Raw genomic sequence first — 16,570 nt, forward strand, 5'->3', positions numbered from 1 at the left:
CACTAGATTTAACTAACTTTTTACATTTATCTTTTGGCAATAAGTTTTTAGAGCCATCCATGCTTTGAGCTATATACATACCCTATTCCTAGGTATGTCCAAATCGGTGACTAACCAGTATAAAATCTTTTGCTTTTTTTTTTGAACTTGTTGCTACTTCTTCAGTCATTATAGAATTATTACAGCACAAGAGGAGGCTGTTTGACCAATGCCAGAGGATCTGTGCTGCTCTTTGTAGAACAATCCAGTCAATCTTTCTATCCACTTTCTCTAGCCCAGCAAGCTTATTTCACTCAATTGCCTGGTTCAGTTAATTTTGAAATCACTGTGCTTCGACGACCTTTGTTTGCAATGAATTCCAGGTTGCAACTACTTGCTGGGTTTATTTTAAGAAAATGTATTGTTCAAAACCTTGAATCTGTATGTGCTTGTTCTTGGACTATATGCCAATCAGAACAGTTTTCTTTTCTCCACCTTCTCGAAACCTACCATAATCTTGTATACCCTGTATCAAATATATTCTTAATCTCCTTTTCTCCAGAAAGAATAATCCGACTTTCTGTGACTTAACCTTGTAGCTAAATTCTCTAAGTTCTAGAATCATTTTGATAAACCTCTTCTACATTCTTTGATACCCATCACATCCTTCGGAAAGTGTAGTGGCCGAAACTAGATGCAATAATCCTGGTGTCCTAACCAGACCTTTTTAAAGGTACAGCACAATTTTCCTGCTTTTGTACCCAATACTTCTGTACATGACCCTCAACTACCAAAGATTAGTCAATTTCTCAAAATGATCATCCCTCAAAACTCATGCCTTGCAACATTAGCTTTGATAACTTTGTTTGTTATAGTTAATTGTGCTGATCTTCTCCAGTGCTTCAGTTCCATTGCCAGCAGTGCTGGTCTCTTGCCCTTTCTTGGCATTTCAGGATCACTTCACGTATCTGTTTGATGCAGCATTTTCTTGGAAAACATATATTTTTCTTTTGAACTTTCTTCAAGCCCCATCAGACTGTGCCTCAAGGAATCCTTCAGTTAGCATCTATCTCAGTTGAAGCCTACTTTGATAATGCTAGTGTAAGAAGGAAATTATGTATGGTAATTAAAAATGTTGTATTTATCATTCTGCAAGCAGTAGAAGCGGAATCTTTGCTTATATCACAAAAGAATTTGAAGTGACAAGTAGAAACGTTCAATGCCATAATTGACAATAACCCTTGCTTTGCCGCCTTGCTAATTTATTCAGTGCAAATTCTGTCCTTTTGACCTAATCTACAAACAGAGTCTTGTACTTGTAAGACTAGAGAACTTTGGTGTTGGGAGACAAGTGAGTTGTCCAATTGGAGGTTAGGCCAATGTCGTTATCACTACTCACGTCTTCAACGTTTAGAAGAAATATGGTGGTATGTCTTCTGTAGGCAGAATGGTGCCAAATGTGCATTGCTGGACCATTTATTTTTGGTAGTAGCCAGTATGTTAGCTGATATTGTCTGAGTTGCTATGTTGACTGAAAACCTTGAAAGCAAATAGGCAGTAGCAGTAACTTGTGGTTTTCAAGTGAACATGCTAAGTATATATGCAAGTTATTGGTTTAGATCTTGTGACATTAAGCTGGATAACACATTTGATACCTGTTTCATCCACTGAGTGTTTGTTTAATGAGGAGACTTGAACCTAGACGTGTGGAGTCAGCCTCAAATCACCTTCCAAAAAAATTGTGTTCTTCAGGGATCATTATCAGGGGCATGTAGGCACACTGTCAGGCAATTTGAATTATGTTAAACTGCTAAGAGGGTGTCTTGTGCTCATTTGACATAGATTCTATAAATCTGGCAGTGATGTTTTCTCTGTTTTAAATAAATTAGAAATACTGATTGTGATAGTGGAATTCCAGTGTTGAATAAACATGTGCTAGTGACTGGATTTTGCTTGAAGTTATATAAATTGTTTTTGCCAGTTAGCTTCACGGAATATAGTTTTTTTTCCCCCAAAACAGGTTTTTTGTCAGGTTCTTTGGGATTTAAGGTAACTGCACATTTATTTTCAGTGTTTTCATTTCTTTGTGAGGGGACAATTCCTTAAACACTCTTCTGTTGTATGGGATTATTCAGAACTTCAGTTTAACTGCTGACTTTTGTTGTCTGCCTTTAGGTCTGTTTTTCCAGGTGGACTGATAACATTCAGGATGTCTTTTATTCCCAGTTCTGCAGTGTTATTACTTAAAGGCGATTCAGTTTGTTTGTGTTCTGTTATAATATCAAATAATTTCTTCACACACCAAGTTATATACTATGGAATGGAACAGTGCTATTTTTAGGTGGCAGTAAAGTATTTTTCAGCCAGCTCATAGAGTCATAGAGATGGACAGCATGGAAACAGACCCTTCAGTCCAACCCGTCCATGCCGAACAGATCCAAACCCAAACTAGTCCCACCTGCCAGCACCTGGCCCATATCCCTCCAAACCCTTCCTGTTCATATACCCATTCAAATGCCTCTTAAATGTTGCAATTGCACCATCCTCCACCACTTCCTCTGGCAGCTCATTCCATACACGTACCACCCTCTGTGTGAAAAGGTTGCCCCTTAGGTCTCTTTTATATCTTTCCCCTCTCACCCTAAACTTATGCCCTGTAGTTTTAGACTCCCCGACTCCAGGGAAAAGACTTTGTCTGTTTATCCTATTCATGCCACTCATAATTTTGTAAACCTCTCTAAGGTCACCCCTCAGCCTCAGACGTTCCAGGGAAAACAGCCCCAGCCTGTTCAGCCTCTCCCTGTACCTCAAATCTTCAAAGATTTCTGCCCTATTTCTTCATCTCATAGGGTCTTGGTCTCAGCCCAATGAGTCTGCACTGCCGTTCAATGAGATCATGGCTGAAGTGACAATCCTTAACGTGACATTTCTGCCATTTTTCTCTCTCTCTCTGTCTCGCTCTCTGGCTCTCTGTCTCGCTCTCTGGCTCTCTCTCTCTCTCTCTCTCTCTCTGTCGCACACACACACATTCTTTACTTGCTCCACAATTAACTGCCTGCTCTGCAATCTGAAAAGTTTGAACTGAGTGGTGTGATCGTTGTATCTTCTTGATGTTGCATTGTCACATTAAAGGAAGGCATTAGTGGGAACGCAAAGTACCAGTGAGATGGGAACCTTGACAGCATGGAGAGTAAGAGGGGAAAGATATATATAAGAGACCTAAGGGGCAACTTTTTCACGCAGAGGGTGGTACGTGTATGGAATGAGTTGCCAGAGGAAGTGATGGAGGCTGGTACAATTACAACATTTAAGAGGCATTTGGATGAGTATATGAATAAGAAGGGTTTGGAGGGATATTGGGCCGGGTGCTGGCAGGTGGGACTAGATTGGGTTGGGATATCTGGTCGGCATGGACGGGTTGGACTGTTTCCGTGCTGCACATCTCTGACTCTGTGACTATGTGGAACTGAACAGTTATGTTCAAATGAGTAGGTTTGTGACAGCAAAGTTTGACTTCAGTAGCAAGTGGAAAGACTTTTTGACAGATGTTGAGGGTATATTTTTACATGAGATCAACTATTACTCAAGCATATATGGTGGTCATGCAACATCAACAGCAACGACTTTTTGAAAGGCCATGCAGGAAGGGTGAGAGTAGATTAATTAGTACAAGATTGAATAAAGGTAAAGTCACCATAGTCTTAGCAGGCCACGTGGCTGATAATGGTTGGTGTTGGGATTAGCTAAATTCTTGCAGAGAGTAGTATGGATATTATGAGTCCAAATGAGTGTGTTAGCTGTAACCATTCTTTGATTCTAGTTAAATCGGTGTTTGTTTATTGGAGATTTATTGCAACTGCATTAGTGAAAAGAAAAAATCCTGAGAAGGGCTAGTCATAGGAATGGTGATGTTCTGAGATGATTACACTAAAGATCGATAATTCAATTATGTTTTTGTCAAGAGTGGTGAAATATAGCAGAGCATCAGTCTGCATCCATAAGTATGCTGCTCTTAAATCTAGTCCTTGCTGACTTGATACATTAAATTGATGTTGTTAGTTTCAAAGTAGGCCTGCTGTTTAGCATAAACCTCTTCATTTTTCTATACTTTTTTGCAACAAAGAATTGAGAAAGGAGTTGCACATTTTTATTTAAAAAAGCAAATTACGAAACTCCTAAATCCTGTTTATGCTGCTGCTTTGTTTATACAGTGGAGGGGGCTGTTATAGATGGGTAGGCAACAGGTTACTACTGATTGGTTTTTTTTGAGGTTGTGACTAGTTATGGATATCAAGTCTATTAGGTTGACAGTAACTATTTACTTGTTCCTGGCTAGTTGAACAGCTTGTGATTGTGAACAATACAGACAAAAGCCTTCAGAATGCTGCAAAAGGCTAATGGTGTGTCTTTTCTCTTCAGTAAAATACCTAAAACCTGAAAAATGCTAGTTTAATTTCCCTCACCCGATGTTACAAGCCATGGCCTTTATAACGAATAACCAAGAGAATTTGCAGTTGGTGTACTAATCACCTGTTCATCCTTTGAAGAGGAAAGAATTTGAGAAAAAATGATTATTCAACAGAGTTCTGACAAGCAAAAGGATCATCTCAAAGATCTTTGTGAACTAAACTGGGATAATTGAACTGCTTCCCCAGTGTTATAACCTGCATGCAATCATTTTTGAGGTAATCAGTGATGGAGTGGCTTTTGGGGGAGTTCCAGAGCTAGGTCATGGAAAGAGAAAATGCAAGGGTCCCTTGTAAAATTTTAAGATTTGACAACCCACAGTCTCACTATTTTGGATGTTGTTGGAGTGATATGCTGTTGAGAAATCTATGATCTGATTTAGCCACATTAGCAATTTGATGTATCTTGAGGGATTCAAGCATGGTTTGTATGTTACGCATGTTTACCTCTGTTTAATTCAGGCAGTTAGCATATAAGTTGTATTTGTATTGTAGACTGTGTTATTGTTCTGACTTTGTGCAGTAAAGTGTACTAGTGTTTGTTCAAAACCTTGGAATCTTGTGGTTTTATTCTTTTCGTGAGCGTTTTGGATTTTGCTCTTTTGACGACTTTTTAAAAAGAAGGTGTAGGTCCCAAGCTAGATCATAACAAAGTGTATGGGCTGGGATCATAAAATCCATACTAAACAAGTTTTATACATGTGAATAAAAACAATTGAAGAGTCCTGTTGACAACGTGTGGTAATGGCTGTAATTCCATTTATTTTCTAAACCAAGAGAACCTAATGCTGTATTCTACTAATATAGCGTTACCAAGTGATGCAGCGGGCCCAGCAGCAGATGATGCAGAACTGCTATCTTCAGCAGCAGTACACAACAGCCTTGCAGCACCAAGCAACTTTGCAGCAGATGATGGCACAAGTGTCTGTTCAACAGATGGCTTTACAACAACAGCAACAGCAACAGGCTCTGGTGAGAACTTAAAAATGCAGTTATTTAATTAGTTTTTTAACTAGTGCTTTATGTACATAATTTCATCTTGTTGAACCAATAGAATTTTCAAATATGAGCACTTGGTCCCATTTGTAAATGCACTGTTCAACAATGATAACTTAATCTACACTGCATTTCTGAAATGCGAAACTGTTCTGTGCTATTTCGTGTGATGGTCAGAAATAAATGGAGCCAAACTGGGCGATATTGGGAAGGCTAAAAGTTAGAGTTGCTTTAAGGATCTTGTAGGTGAGAGAAATAAGAGTTAGAGGTCTAAGGAGGAACACCCAGAAGATAGGACCTAAATGGTCAGTGACATGGCAGTCAATGCTTAAAGAAAGGGTGTGTTTTAGGGATGGTTGATAATTGAAATTGGTAAGGACAGAGCTGATGGGTGAATGTAACTCCTCCCACTCCCACTCCCTTGGCGACGTATCCATCCTAGACTTCCCCCACTACCAAAATAAGTCCACATAAGTTGGAGGAACAATACCTCATATTCTGCCTCCCAGAGTTTACAGCCCAATGGCCTTAAAATCTCCCAACCCCCAACCTCATCCCATGTCCAGCCTTCCCTGTCCTCCCTGCCACCTTGACTGGACCTAACCTGTCCATCTTCCTTCTCACCTATCTGCTCCACCCTTCCCACTGACTAATCACAATAACCCCTAACCTGCATCCATCTACCTTCTCCCCCCAACTCCCTCTCTTTATTTCTCTGCTCCCTTTCCTCCTCCCCAGCCCTGATGAAGCATTCCAACTCAAAACGTTGACTTTCCTGCTCTGATGATGCTGCCTGACCTGCGCTTTTCCAGCTCCATTTTCTACTGACTCTGACTTCCAGCATCTGTTATCCACAATCATCTCCAAGATATTGAGGTTGCTAAACAACCTGTTTTGCCTTGAGAACTGTGGCTGTACATGGAATCCATGGCAAGGTACAACATTTGAAGTTAGCTCTCAAGGTAATATTTTGTATCTTCCCAACTGATGGAGTTGTACCTTATTTAAGACTGGATGTTTGGCAAACAGTCTTAAAAGATGCAGGCAGTAGTCGAGGTTTGCCAGAGGTGAAGTAGTAGCAGAACTGGGTATCATCACTGTAACTCCTGATTGCAGTAGTTGCAGAGTAGGGACTCTTGTTGGCAAGATTGTGGCTGCAGTGGCAGGAGTGTGGTATGCCCAGAGGGTGGAGCTCCTGGCATAATCAAGGTAACAGCAGAGCCAGAGATTCCTGGTTCTGGTTGCGATAGGCCCAGAGCTAGGGACTCCTGGTTATTGGCGAGGCGGCAGTGGGAGTTCCTGATTGTGGTCAGCTTGGAGCTGGAGAACCCTGGTTACTGGCAAGGCAGTGGTTGCAGTAGGTCCAGAGCCAGGGACTTCTGATTATTGGCAAGGTGGTGGCAGTGGAGTTGTGGACTCCTGGTTGCAGGGCAAGTATGGGTTCAGCATGGGACCCAGCATTGGTACCAACACTGGCAAGATGGGCCCAGCTGCCAAGAGACAGGACCTGAAGAGGGGTGACTCCACTGGGTGGTGCTGGAGGTTCTGGACTCTTTTTTTCTTTCAGTTATATATTTTTCTTCTTTCTATTCTTAAACTATTCAAAATGGTGCTAAATTGTGGCAACAGTTGAAGCTCTTCACAGTATTTTACAGTATGATTAACTAAATCATTCAATTTAATTCATCAATGCATACATGAAGACTTGACTCCACAGATATAGATGTTGTGCAAAAGGATCGTGCTATGACATGGTAGTGAACCCCTCTTAATTAAACTAAACATCCAGAAAAGCTCACCTGTCCTTGTAATCTGTTAAAATATGAGTGACAGAACTCCCAAATTTCATGAATTAAAGAAAGCAGTATCAATTTATCTTTACCTCTAAAAGTGTACACTAAACAACAACTATGCACAACTGTAAGCCCCCCTTTCTCTTAACTGCTTATTATCTGCCTCCAACTCTATAACAATATGCTGTACCAGTAAAACACTTACTAAAATTACAGCAACTTAATTTCAATACCATACAGCAGCTGTCATCTTCGGTGTCTGTCTTCTGGCTGAAGATCTCCCTGGGTTGTCTTCTTTCTTTTTACTGTGAAGATGTTTCATATAAAAAGATAGCCTTGGTAGAGAGTGTTTCAGTGTCTTGGGTCTCTCTCGATAGGAGTTGCTCTGTCTGATTTTCAAAATGCCTGCATTTTTTTAATATCCCCAACATTGGATTGTCTCATTGGTTCGATATTGGCAAAACAAAAAACCCAAACAAGTTTGAATTTAAGTATTCTGGGGTGCAATTTAAACTGATTGGTTAAAGTTGAATGGTCAAAACAGCAACTAACTCCGGTGTCTATTTCACAGCCAAATGTTACATATTTTTAATTTTCCAGTACACTCTGAGACTGTCCTTCGTAAGCTCTCTGTGCAGAACAACATTCACTCTGGCTTAAAGGTAGAGTACATGCCTTCAACTCCATAACCCCTCTCCCTTGGAAAAAAAGAATGAACCATCATAATGAAAAGATGGCTTCTTTTTTTCTAATTCTTAATTCCATTACAGTGAAATGCACAGGTCATTAATTAAAGTTCACATTAATTTCTACACGCATATATAACATTGGAATCTGTTCAATCTTATCTATACTTTCTCCTTTAAATCCATGATCATGCATCTGCTACCACAATTTTACGACCCGCAACATGTGCAATTTGTAAATCAAAATCTATAGCATAAGACTCCAATGAAATACTCTCATATTTTTGTCTTTAAGTCATTCCAAGAATATAAGAGGATTGTTGTCTGTGTACACAACTGTCTTCGACACGTTATTCATCACTTAAACATTAAACTGTTATATGGCCAGGACCAAACTCAGTAATTTTTCGATAGTAGAGTAGTTTCTCTTATGGGTGTTGAGCTTCTTTGAAAAGTAGCCAGTTGGCCGTACAGTTCCACCAACAACATCCTGTAGCAGCATAGCTCCAATTCCTATATTGTTAGCATCAATTGCAACTTTGAAGGGTTTCAAATGTGGTGTAGCGGTTACTACTCCTTTTATGTTCTCAAATGCCTCCTGGCATTGTTCTGTCCATTGAAATTTTGTATTTTTATGTTCTCAAATGCCTCCTGGCATTGTTCTGTCCATTGAAATTTTGTATTTTTATTTAGTAAATCTGTTAGTGTACCACCATGCTGCTGAAGTTTGAAACAAACTTCTCGTAGAATCTGCTCAGCCCCAAACATCGAAGCACCTCTTCGAGGTTGGTCGTGGCAATTCCTCGATGGCCTTTGTCTTTGCATTCCTTGAGGGGGTCAACCTTCCATGACTGATGTTATGGCCCAAGAACGTCACCTGTGCCGTCGCAAATTCTGTTTTCTTTAAGTTTCTTTTAAATTTTGCTTCTCGTAATCATTCAAAGAGCTCTGCCAACTGTACCATATGATCTTTCCATAATTCGCTAAAGATCACTACCAGATATACTGCACAATTTTTTAATCCAGCCACAACTCTGGTATCTATTTCACAGCCAAATTTTCATTTTCCAGTACACTGAGACTGCTCTTATAAGCTATCTGTGCAGAACAGCATTCACTCTCTCTTTAAAGGTAGAATACACGCTTTCAACCTCAAAACAATAGCTTGTGAATTAGGAAATGTTCAGGGACTTTTGAGGTTGAAGATAAAGGATAGATAGATTATTTGAGGTAATGGTGTGGGGATAGGGACTTCAGTAGAAAGTATCACTGAAGGTCTTTTGTCAATGCTTCCATATTAATGGGTGAAATTGACTGAGGTCAATACCACTCAGTAGGTGTAAAGACATGCATTTATTAAGAATGCTGTAACTGATCGTATCAAAGATGTAAAGGGTGAGAATGAATAAGGCACTATTATCAAAGTCTCAGTGTTACTTGTACGTTTGTTTTAGGGCTACTTATCAGGGCCAAGTGTCAAATATGGCTCAGTATGTATCACCATTGTTGCTGATTCACAAGATTTTAAGTTCAAGTCCCATCCCATGTTACGAGCACAAATGTTTCTACTGACTTTCAGAACAGTATTGAGCGAGTGCTGCTTTGTTGTCTTTTGATGAAATGATAAACTGAGCCCATCTGCCAAATGGGTGGATGTAAAAGCTTCTCTGGAAGTATTTCAAATACTGCAAGAGTAGTAGTCTTGGTATCCAGGTTCAAATTTAGCACCACAGAACACTTGCTATCTGGTCATAATTACATTGTTATTTGAGGAAGCTTGTTGTACATATTTGCTGCTACGTTTCTGATGTTACAACACTTAAAATTACTTCATTGACTGTAAAACACTTTGAGACATAGTAGTTGGGAATCATGAGTGCAGATCTTAGAAAATTTAAGCAGGTAAATTACAGGGGGATTGAGCAGTGAATTGGGAGAAGACCACATATAGAAGAAAGGTGATGGTGGAATGGGGTGGTGGTTAGCAAAAAAGCAGATTGAGGGTTGTGTGTTTGGGGAGTGGTTGACTGCTGTGGTTTGAGAAGGAGATGGGATACCTACCTGATCAGCTCAATTCTGTGATGCTTAGCAATTAGTATGTTAGCTGTCTGAAGACTTCTGAGCTGTCTGAAGACTCAAATAAGTCTGTGATTGCATCACTCACTTCATACTTGATTAAGTTGGTGCTACTTACTCATACAAAGTTTCTTAAAAATGTATTCATGGAATGTGCATGTTGGTAGTTAGTATTATTTATTGTTCATTCCTAGTTGCCATTGAGAAGGTGGTGAACTGCCTTCTTGAAACCTTATGATCCATTTAAGGCTAGGGATTTTTCAGGATTCTGACTCAGTGGCACTGAAGGAATATCAATATATTTCCAAATGAAGGTGGTGTGATTGACTTGGAGGGGGACTTGCAGATGGTGGTGTCCCATGTGTCTGCTACCCTTGCCCTTCTACATGGTGGGTTTTAGAAGCTGTTGTCTAAGGACCCTTGGTGAATATTTGCGTGCATTTTGTAGATGGCACATAGCACTGCCACTGAGTGTGGATGGTAGAGAGAGTGAATGATTGTGGATGTGGTACCAGACAAGCAGGCTGCTTTGTCCTGGATGGTATGAAGCCTCTTGAGTAATGTTGGAGCTGCACTCAGCCAGGCAAGTGGGGAATATTTCATCGCACTCCTAACTTGTACCTTGTAGATGGTGGGCAGGCTTTGGTGAGTCAGGAGGTGACTTACTTGCTACAGAATTCCTGATGAAGGGCTTATGCTCGAAATGTTGATTCTCCTGCTCCTCGGATGCTGCCTGACCTGAGCTTTTCCAGCACCATACATTCGACACAGGATTCCCAGAGTCTAACTAGCTCTTGCAGTCACAGTATTTATATGGCTAGCTCATTCATTTCTGGTCACTGGTAATCCCCAATATGTTGATCATAGGAGATTGTGGTAGTAATACCTTTTGAATGTCAAGGGTGCTGGATAGATTATCTTTTGTTAGAGGTGGTCATTGGCTAGCACTTGTACGGTGTAGATATACTTTCCACTTATCAGCCCAATGTATTATAGATGAAGTAGCTCGTGATGTCTAGGCAGAGGATACTTCTACTGAGATGATATGCTTTGAAATGGGGGAATGGGCACCACACTCCTCCCTATTCAAGTTATGAAGCTTGAGTAACTTTCTGTGGTCACTTTGATTTAATGAAATGCTGGTGTCATGGAGTAGTATTGTAACTGATATTTTGGGTTGATGACTTTTATCAGAAAGAGCAGCAACTTGAAACCTTAAACATACTTTTTCTCTCCACAGATGCTGCTTGGACCTGAGGATTTCTAGCATTTTCTGTTTTTGTTTTGCCTTCTACAGTAATTTTGTTTGGTAGAATGCTAACGTTTACCAGATTCATTGTGCACTTCCTTTTGTTTAGTCCTGTGTATAAAGGTATCTTATTTTGGCAAGTCTAAGTCAACTTGACTGACTACCTTTAAAGTAGTTGTTAATGCGGTTACTTGTGCACTTGGAATTGTTCAAGTGCTGCCCAATCACAAAGTCATATTTAATAGTCAACGTTTTATTTTGTGGTTTACAATGTAACCTGGTTAGATAATGTGTATTACAAACAACCGGAAGAGCATATTTTCGATTCATTAGCCAGTCTGGGATGTATGGTCTACATGCCTGACATTACATGAATTACAGTGGATTGCGCAGAATTGCCCAACAAAGTGGTAGGATGTTTGTTAGAACCATACTTGATTAACCCAAGTGTACGAAACTGAAATCAAAACTCCTGCTGTCAAATGTGATTCCACAATTGGGCAGCACTTTCTGAACTATCCTAATTGTGTACTTTTATTTAAACTAAAAACCAATTTAAGATAATCATACGCACTTTTAGTACAACTTATTTATAATTATTAGCATTTGTGTTCAGGAATCCATTTTCTACAAATGAAAGTTGTATTTTCCAGCTTTGCACCTTTTTCCAAAAATGTAGAGACCCAGTACTCTTCTGTTGATCTCTCCTTGGTAATGATTTGGCCACTCTGTTGACTTTCAAGCAATTAGCATCCCCTTTTCTTCTGTAGTATCTATTGTTATGAATTATTGGGGAAAGTGCGTTGATAGTCAAGTCCCAATACTCTAGAAGTCATCAGAAAATTTAAAGATTTAGTCAAATGACTGAAAGTCCTCCATTTTCTTGTATATTATGCTCAGGATAGTAGAAGATACTAAACAGGTTTCTGTAAATATTATTTATTACAAATAAATCAATTTTAATCAAAGGCAAACAAATCTATCAATATACTAGCTGAAACACTAATCTGTTCTTAAACCTCTACACACACACAGATAGACAGTGGAACAAATGAACATAGATGGAGAAAAAATTACTGGGGAAATACAATTCAATAGCACTGTTTCACAGGATTCAATGAGGCATCCTTCTGCTTTGCCAAGTTCTTTGATCTCTGAGATTCTCATTCTTTGCGATTTTTTTGGTTCTTCACTGCAGGCATATGCATTTGGCACACTAACTGTTCAGTTTTTCAGTCACTGCTCTAAGCTGTTGCCTATAATCAAATAGTGGATGAGAAGTGTTAGCTATCTTCCAAGTTAAATTGAAGCAACTATGCAAAGTTACTCAAGCTTTTATCATTTGGATAGGGAGGAGGTGGGGTGCACATTCCTACATTCCAAAGCATACCATCTCAGTTTCAGAACATCTCTGCAGGTGTTTCTCAGAGAAATGTCTTCTGCCTAAATGTCATCAGTTGCTTTGTCAATAACCTCCACTGCAACAGAGAATGAAGCAGTCTGGAGCATCCTTGCCTTTGTATTTTATTCTCAACTTTGGCTTCTGCCCAGAAGCCAATCAAAAGGAGCTGTCATACTGTCATTCCTGGCCTCCACAACTGGTCTGATTACACAAACCAATCTGCAGTCTGGCTCTGGGTAAAGCTTACTTTGTGCACACAACCCCATGATATTATAGCATCTTAACCATCTTGAACGAAGCAACAGTGTAAACAGAACTCACGAATTCTAGCAGCTCGCCTTTAAAAGCGCAACATTTCCTTCCATGGTCTTTGAGTTTTGGTATATAATCCAAAATGAAGAAAAATAAGATTGGTCTTTGCCAAATTACAAATGATTACAATAATTTTGTAGTTTTGCATTTAGAGTCATAGAGATGTATAGCAAGGAAACATACACTTTGATCCAACTCTTCCATGCCAACCAAATGTCTTATATTTATCCAGTCCTATTTGCCAGTATTTGGCCCATTCATATGCCTTTTAAATATTGTAATTATACCAGCCGCCATGACTTCCTCTGGCAGGTCATTCCGTACACAGATCACCCACAGATGAAAGCTAAGGGGGAGAAAGTTGCCCCTTAGATCCCTTTTTAAATTTTTCCAACCTCACCTTAAATCCATGCCATCTAGTTTTGGACTCCCCTAACACCTGGGAAAAGACCTTTACTGTTGCCCTTTTAGTGCTCCCCATGGTTTTATAAACCTCTACGGTCACCTCTCAGCTCCGATGCCACAGAAAAAATAGCTCCAGCCTACTCAGCCTCTCCCTAAAGCTCAAACCCTCCAACCCTGGCAACCTCCTCGTAAATGTTTTCTGAACCCTTTCAAGTTTCACAACATTTTTCCTATATCAGAAACTAGAATTGAATGCAGTATTCCAAAGTGGTCTAACCAGTGTCCCGTCCAACCACAATATGATGTCCCAACTCCTATATTCAATGTGCTGACCAAGCAATGTGTTTCTATGTATTCGAGCAATATCTTGACAGTATAAACGTGCTGCTAGATAATTTGTGTAATAGTTCCCTCCAGTGGTAACAAATGCAATATAGTTTACTGTAAAAGCAAAAAGCTGTTGACCTGAAACACGCACTTGCCAGTTATAAAGTTGTTGTCCTCTCTGATCTTTAGCTTTTTTTCCATTCTCAAGATTTTTTGGCTCCTTTTTTGCTTTTAAAATTAGTATTTTGTTTCTGATCTTTATTATCAGTGTTAGTTTTAACCTTAGATGAAAGCTTAACAATTCTTAGTGTGACTATTACTATACATGAATGCTTTTCTGTTTGCAAGGGTTGAACTTTGGTGATATCCCAGTTGTCCTAATTTAACACACTAATTCCAGTACACTTGTCATTTAATCATTCTGCTAACCGAGCTAATATAAATTAATTAAACCCTTTGTCATCCTTCCATTCTTTAAGGTTTTTAAACCCTCCTTCTGATGACAAATTGAAAACCCGTCATCAGGAGATTTGCAACAATTACTTAGTTTTTCCTTCGCAGCATTTACAATTAAAATTTGAAGTGAACACCTTCCAACACACTCTCTTGGTTAATTTGAAATGTTGCACAACACTCTTGCATGGATTTCATTGACAACTTGTTCATTGTATGTACAGAAACAATGATATAAACAATGATCAGATTTGAAGTTTTTATTTTAATTTTCACTGCCCATGCACCATAACAACACTAACACAATTTAAATAAGGCATTCATTGAAAACGTGTGCGATTCAGAAGTACCTTTTATGCTGCAGTTTATGTAATTGTCCATTACATTAATGGATTTTTGTTGCTGCATGTTTTGATTCCCAAGTAGTCCTGTACTGAATTACAAAACCTAAAAATGTGTATGATCTAATGTTAAAATTTTACAAAGAAACAAATTTAAATTTTAGAATGTTTTGTCAAATTTAAAATGGATCATGAGTTTATACTGTCAACGTACTACAATCTTATTTTCTTAAAATATTTTTAAAGTCTGCATTCCAACAATTTGACTGTGCAATGGTCACTACTTGTGGTGGAGGATCATATGATTATTTGTCATCTTCTACTAATTTAATCTGCAAAATGCTTCCAGATCACCTAAAGGTTTACAACCCCGCTTTGAATGTAAATATTTTGATGGACTTCAAGATCAATGCATAAAGGTCATTTGATATTAAAATAATATTACAAAAAAAAACCGAATTGTAATGCAATTTAGAGAATTTGAATTCCTTCCACTGTTTTAGTAGTTAACTCCTACCTAGGTTATTTGCTTGAAAACCATAATTTCTCCAGGGTAATTTTAGGATAACATTTTGTACTTTTCAATACATGGCTTGTTGCTCCTTGAGAGTAACTTCAAGGAGTTGCAATGTGAGATGTTATCATATCAAGAAAGTGGTTTTTACATTTATTTTGTATGAAGTTATAAAAGATATAAAGCCTCAACCAGTGACCTGCAACCTTTTGTCTTTTGGAGTCACATGACCTTTCAACACGTGAATATAAACATAGACAAGGATGAAGCAATGCTCTCATTCAATATAACAGCACTGTTCACTTCAATTGACAGAACTCTAGCCAGAGAGACAATAGCCAACCTCCTGGCCAAACAGAACACTTAACATAACAAGGAGCCTATCGATAAGGACTGCATACTTAAACCACCAGACCTGTGCTTGACAACACACTTCACATTTACCAACCAAGTGTCCCATTGATCTGTTCATATATTTGGGCTTACCCATCGCTGGGCTCATTGCAGAAGCAGTGATGCAAAGACTGGAACAAACAGCCCTCCCACAAATCCAACACAAACTCTGGATCAGCTATGTGGATGACACTTTTCTAATTATTAAGAGAACAGAAATTGAGACCATGCACCGGATTATCAACACCGTGCTCACAAGTATCAGATTTATGAGAGAGGAGGAAACGAACAATCAACTCCTGTTCCTGGATATGATGCTAGAAAGAACACAGAATGGTGGATGCACCACAAGAGTGTACAGAAAAGCCACACACACAGACCAGATCCTGAACGACAACAGCAACCACCCAAACACATGAGAAGCTGAAAGACAAACAATGCAACGAGGACATACCATGACCCAACACGCAAACCACTCTATCATATAAAAACTCTATCATGTTGGTCTTGGAACCAACAGCCACGCTCCGATAACAACTCACCAGAACAAAAGACCCTATACCTGTCATGTGCAAGGCAAATGTAATTTGCAAGATTCCATGCAAAGGCTGCATGAAACACTATATAGGACAAACAGGCAGACAACTAACAATCCACATCCATGGACACTAGCCATTAAACACCATGACCAGCTAACCCTAGTAGCTTAAAAAGTACTGGGACAACACAATGATCGTAGGACAACCAAAGAATGTCTAGAGACATGGCACTCATCCACAGACGCAATCAGCAGACACACACATAGCTAGACCCAACATACCGGCCACTGCAACAAACAACCAGAAGCAGCAAGAACAAATTCCTGAATATATTAATTCCAGAAATAAATTCCAGAAGAGAGAGTATCACAGCGCTTCAGAGGGTGCTCCAAAGCACTGCAGATGTCAGCTAGAGGGGGTGAAACAAATGCAAATCATCTTTCCCGCTCAGCAAACATATCCACAACCATGACTTTCAGCATCTCACTTGTGGCTCCCAACTTTTTCTGGTTGGATCTCATTAACATGAAAAAGCCTGGAAAAAACAGCAAAGAAAATAATGAGTTTTTATGGTGGGACAAAAGTCTAATTGTGCTGCTTTCCAAATATCTTAACAATAAAAATTATAATTATGCTGTA

General features: G+C 39.2%; 1 protein-coding gene across 5 annotated transcripts in view; it reads left to right on the forward strand.

Moving 5' to 3' along the window:
• Positions 1-16,570, forward strand: part of LOC140484620 (AP2-associated protein kinase 1-like) — a 99,198-nt gene that overhangs the window by 49,438 nt on the left and 33,190 nt on the right. For all 5 annotated transcript variants that reach the window (XM_072583138.1, XM_072583139.1, XM_072583140.1 and 2 more), the window contains exon 12: positions 5,253-5,417. In XM_072583138.1, coding sequence (XP_072439239.1) covers positions 5,253-5,417 — 165 coding nt within the window. The remainder of the gene's footprint in view (positions 1-5,252; positions 5,418-16,570) is intronic.

The sequence above is a fragment of the Chiloscyllium punctatum genome, chromosome 13 (genome assembly GCF_047496795.1).
Source record: "Chiloscyllium punctatum isolate Juve2018m chromosome 13, sChiPun1.3, whole genome shotgun sequence".
NCBI lineage: Eukaryota > Metazoa > Chordata > Chondrichthyes > Orectolobiformes > Hemiscylliidae > Chiloscyllium > Chiloscyllium punctatum.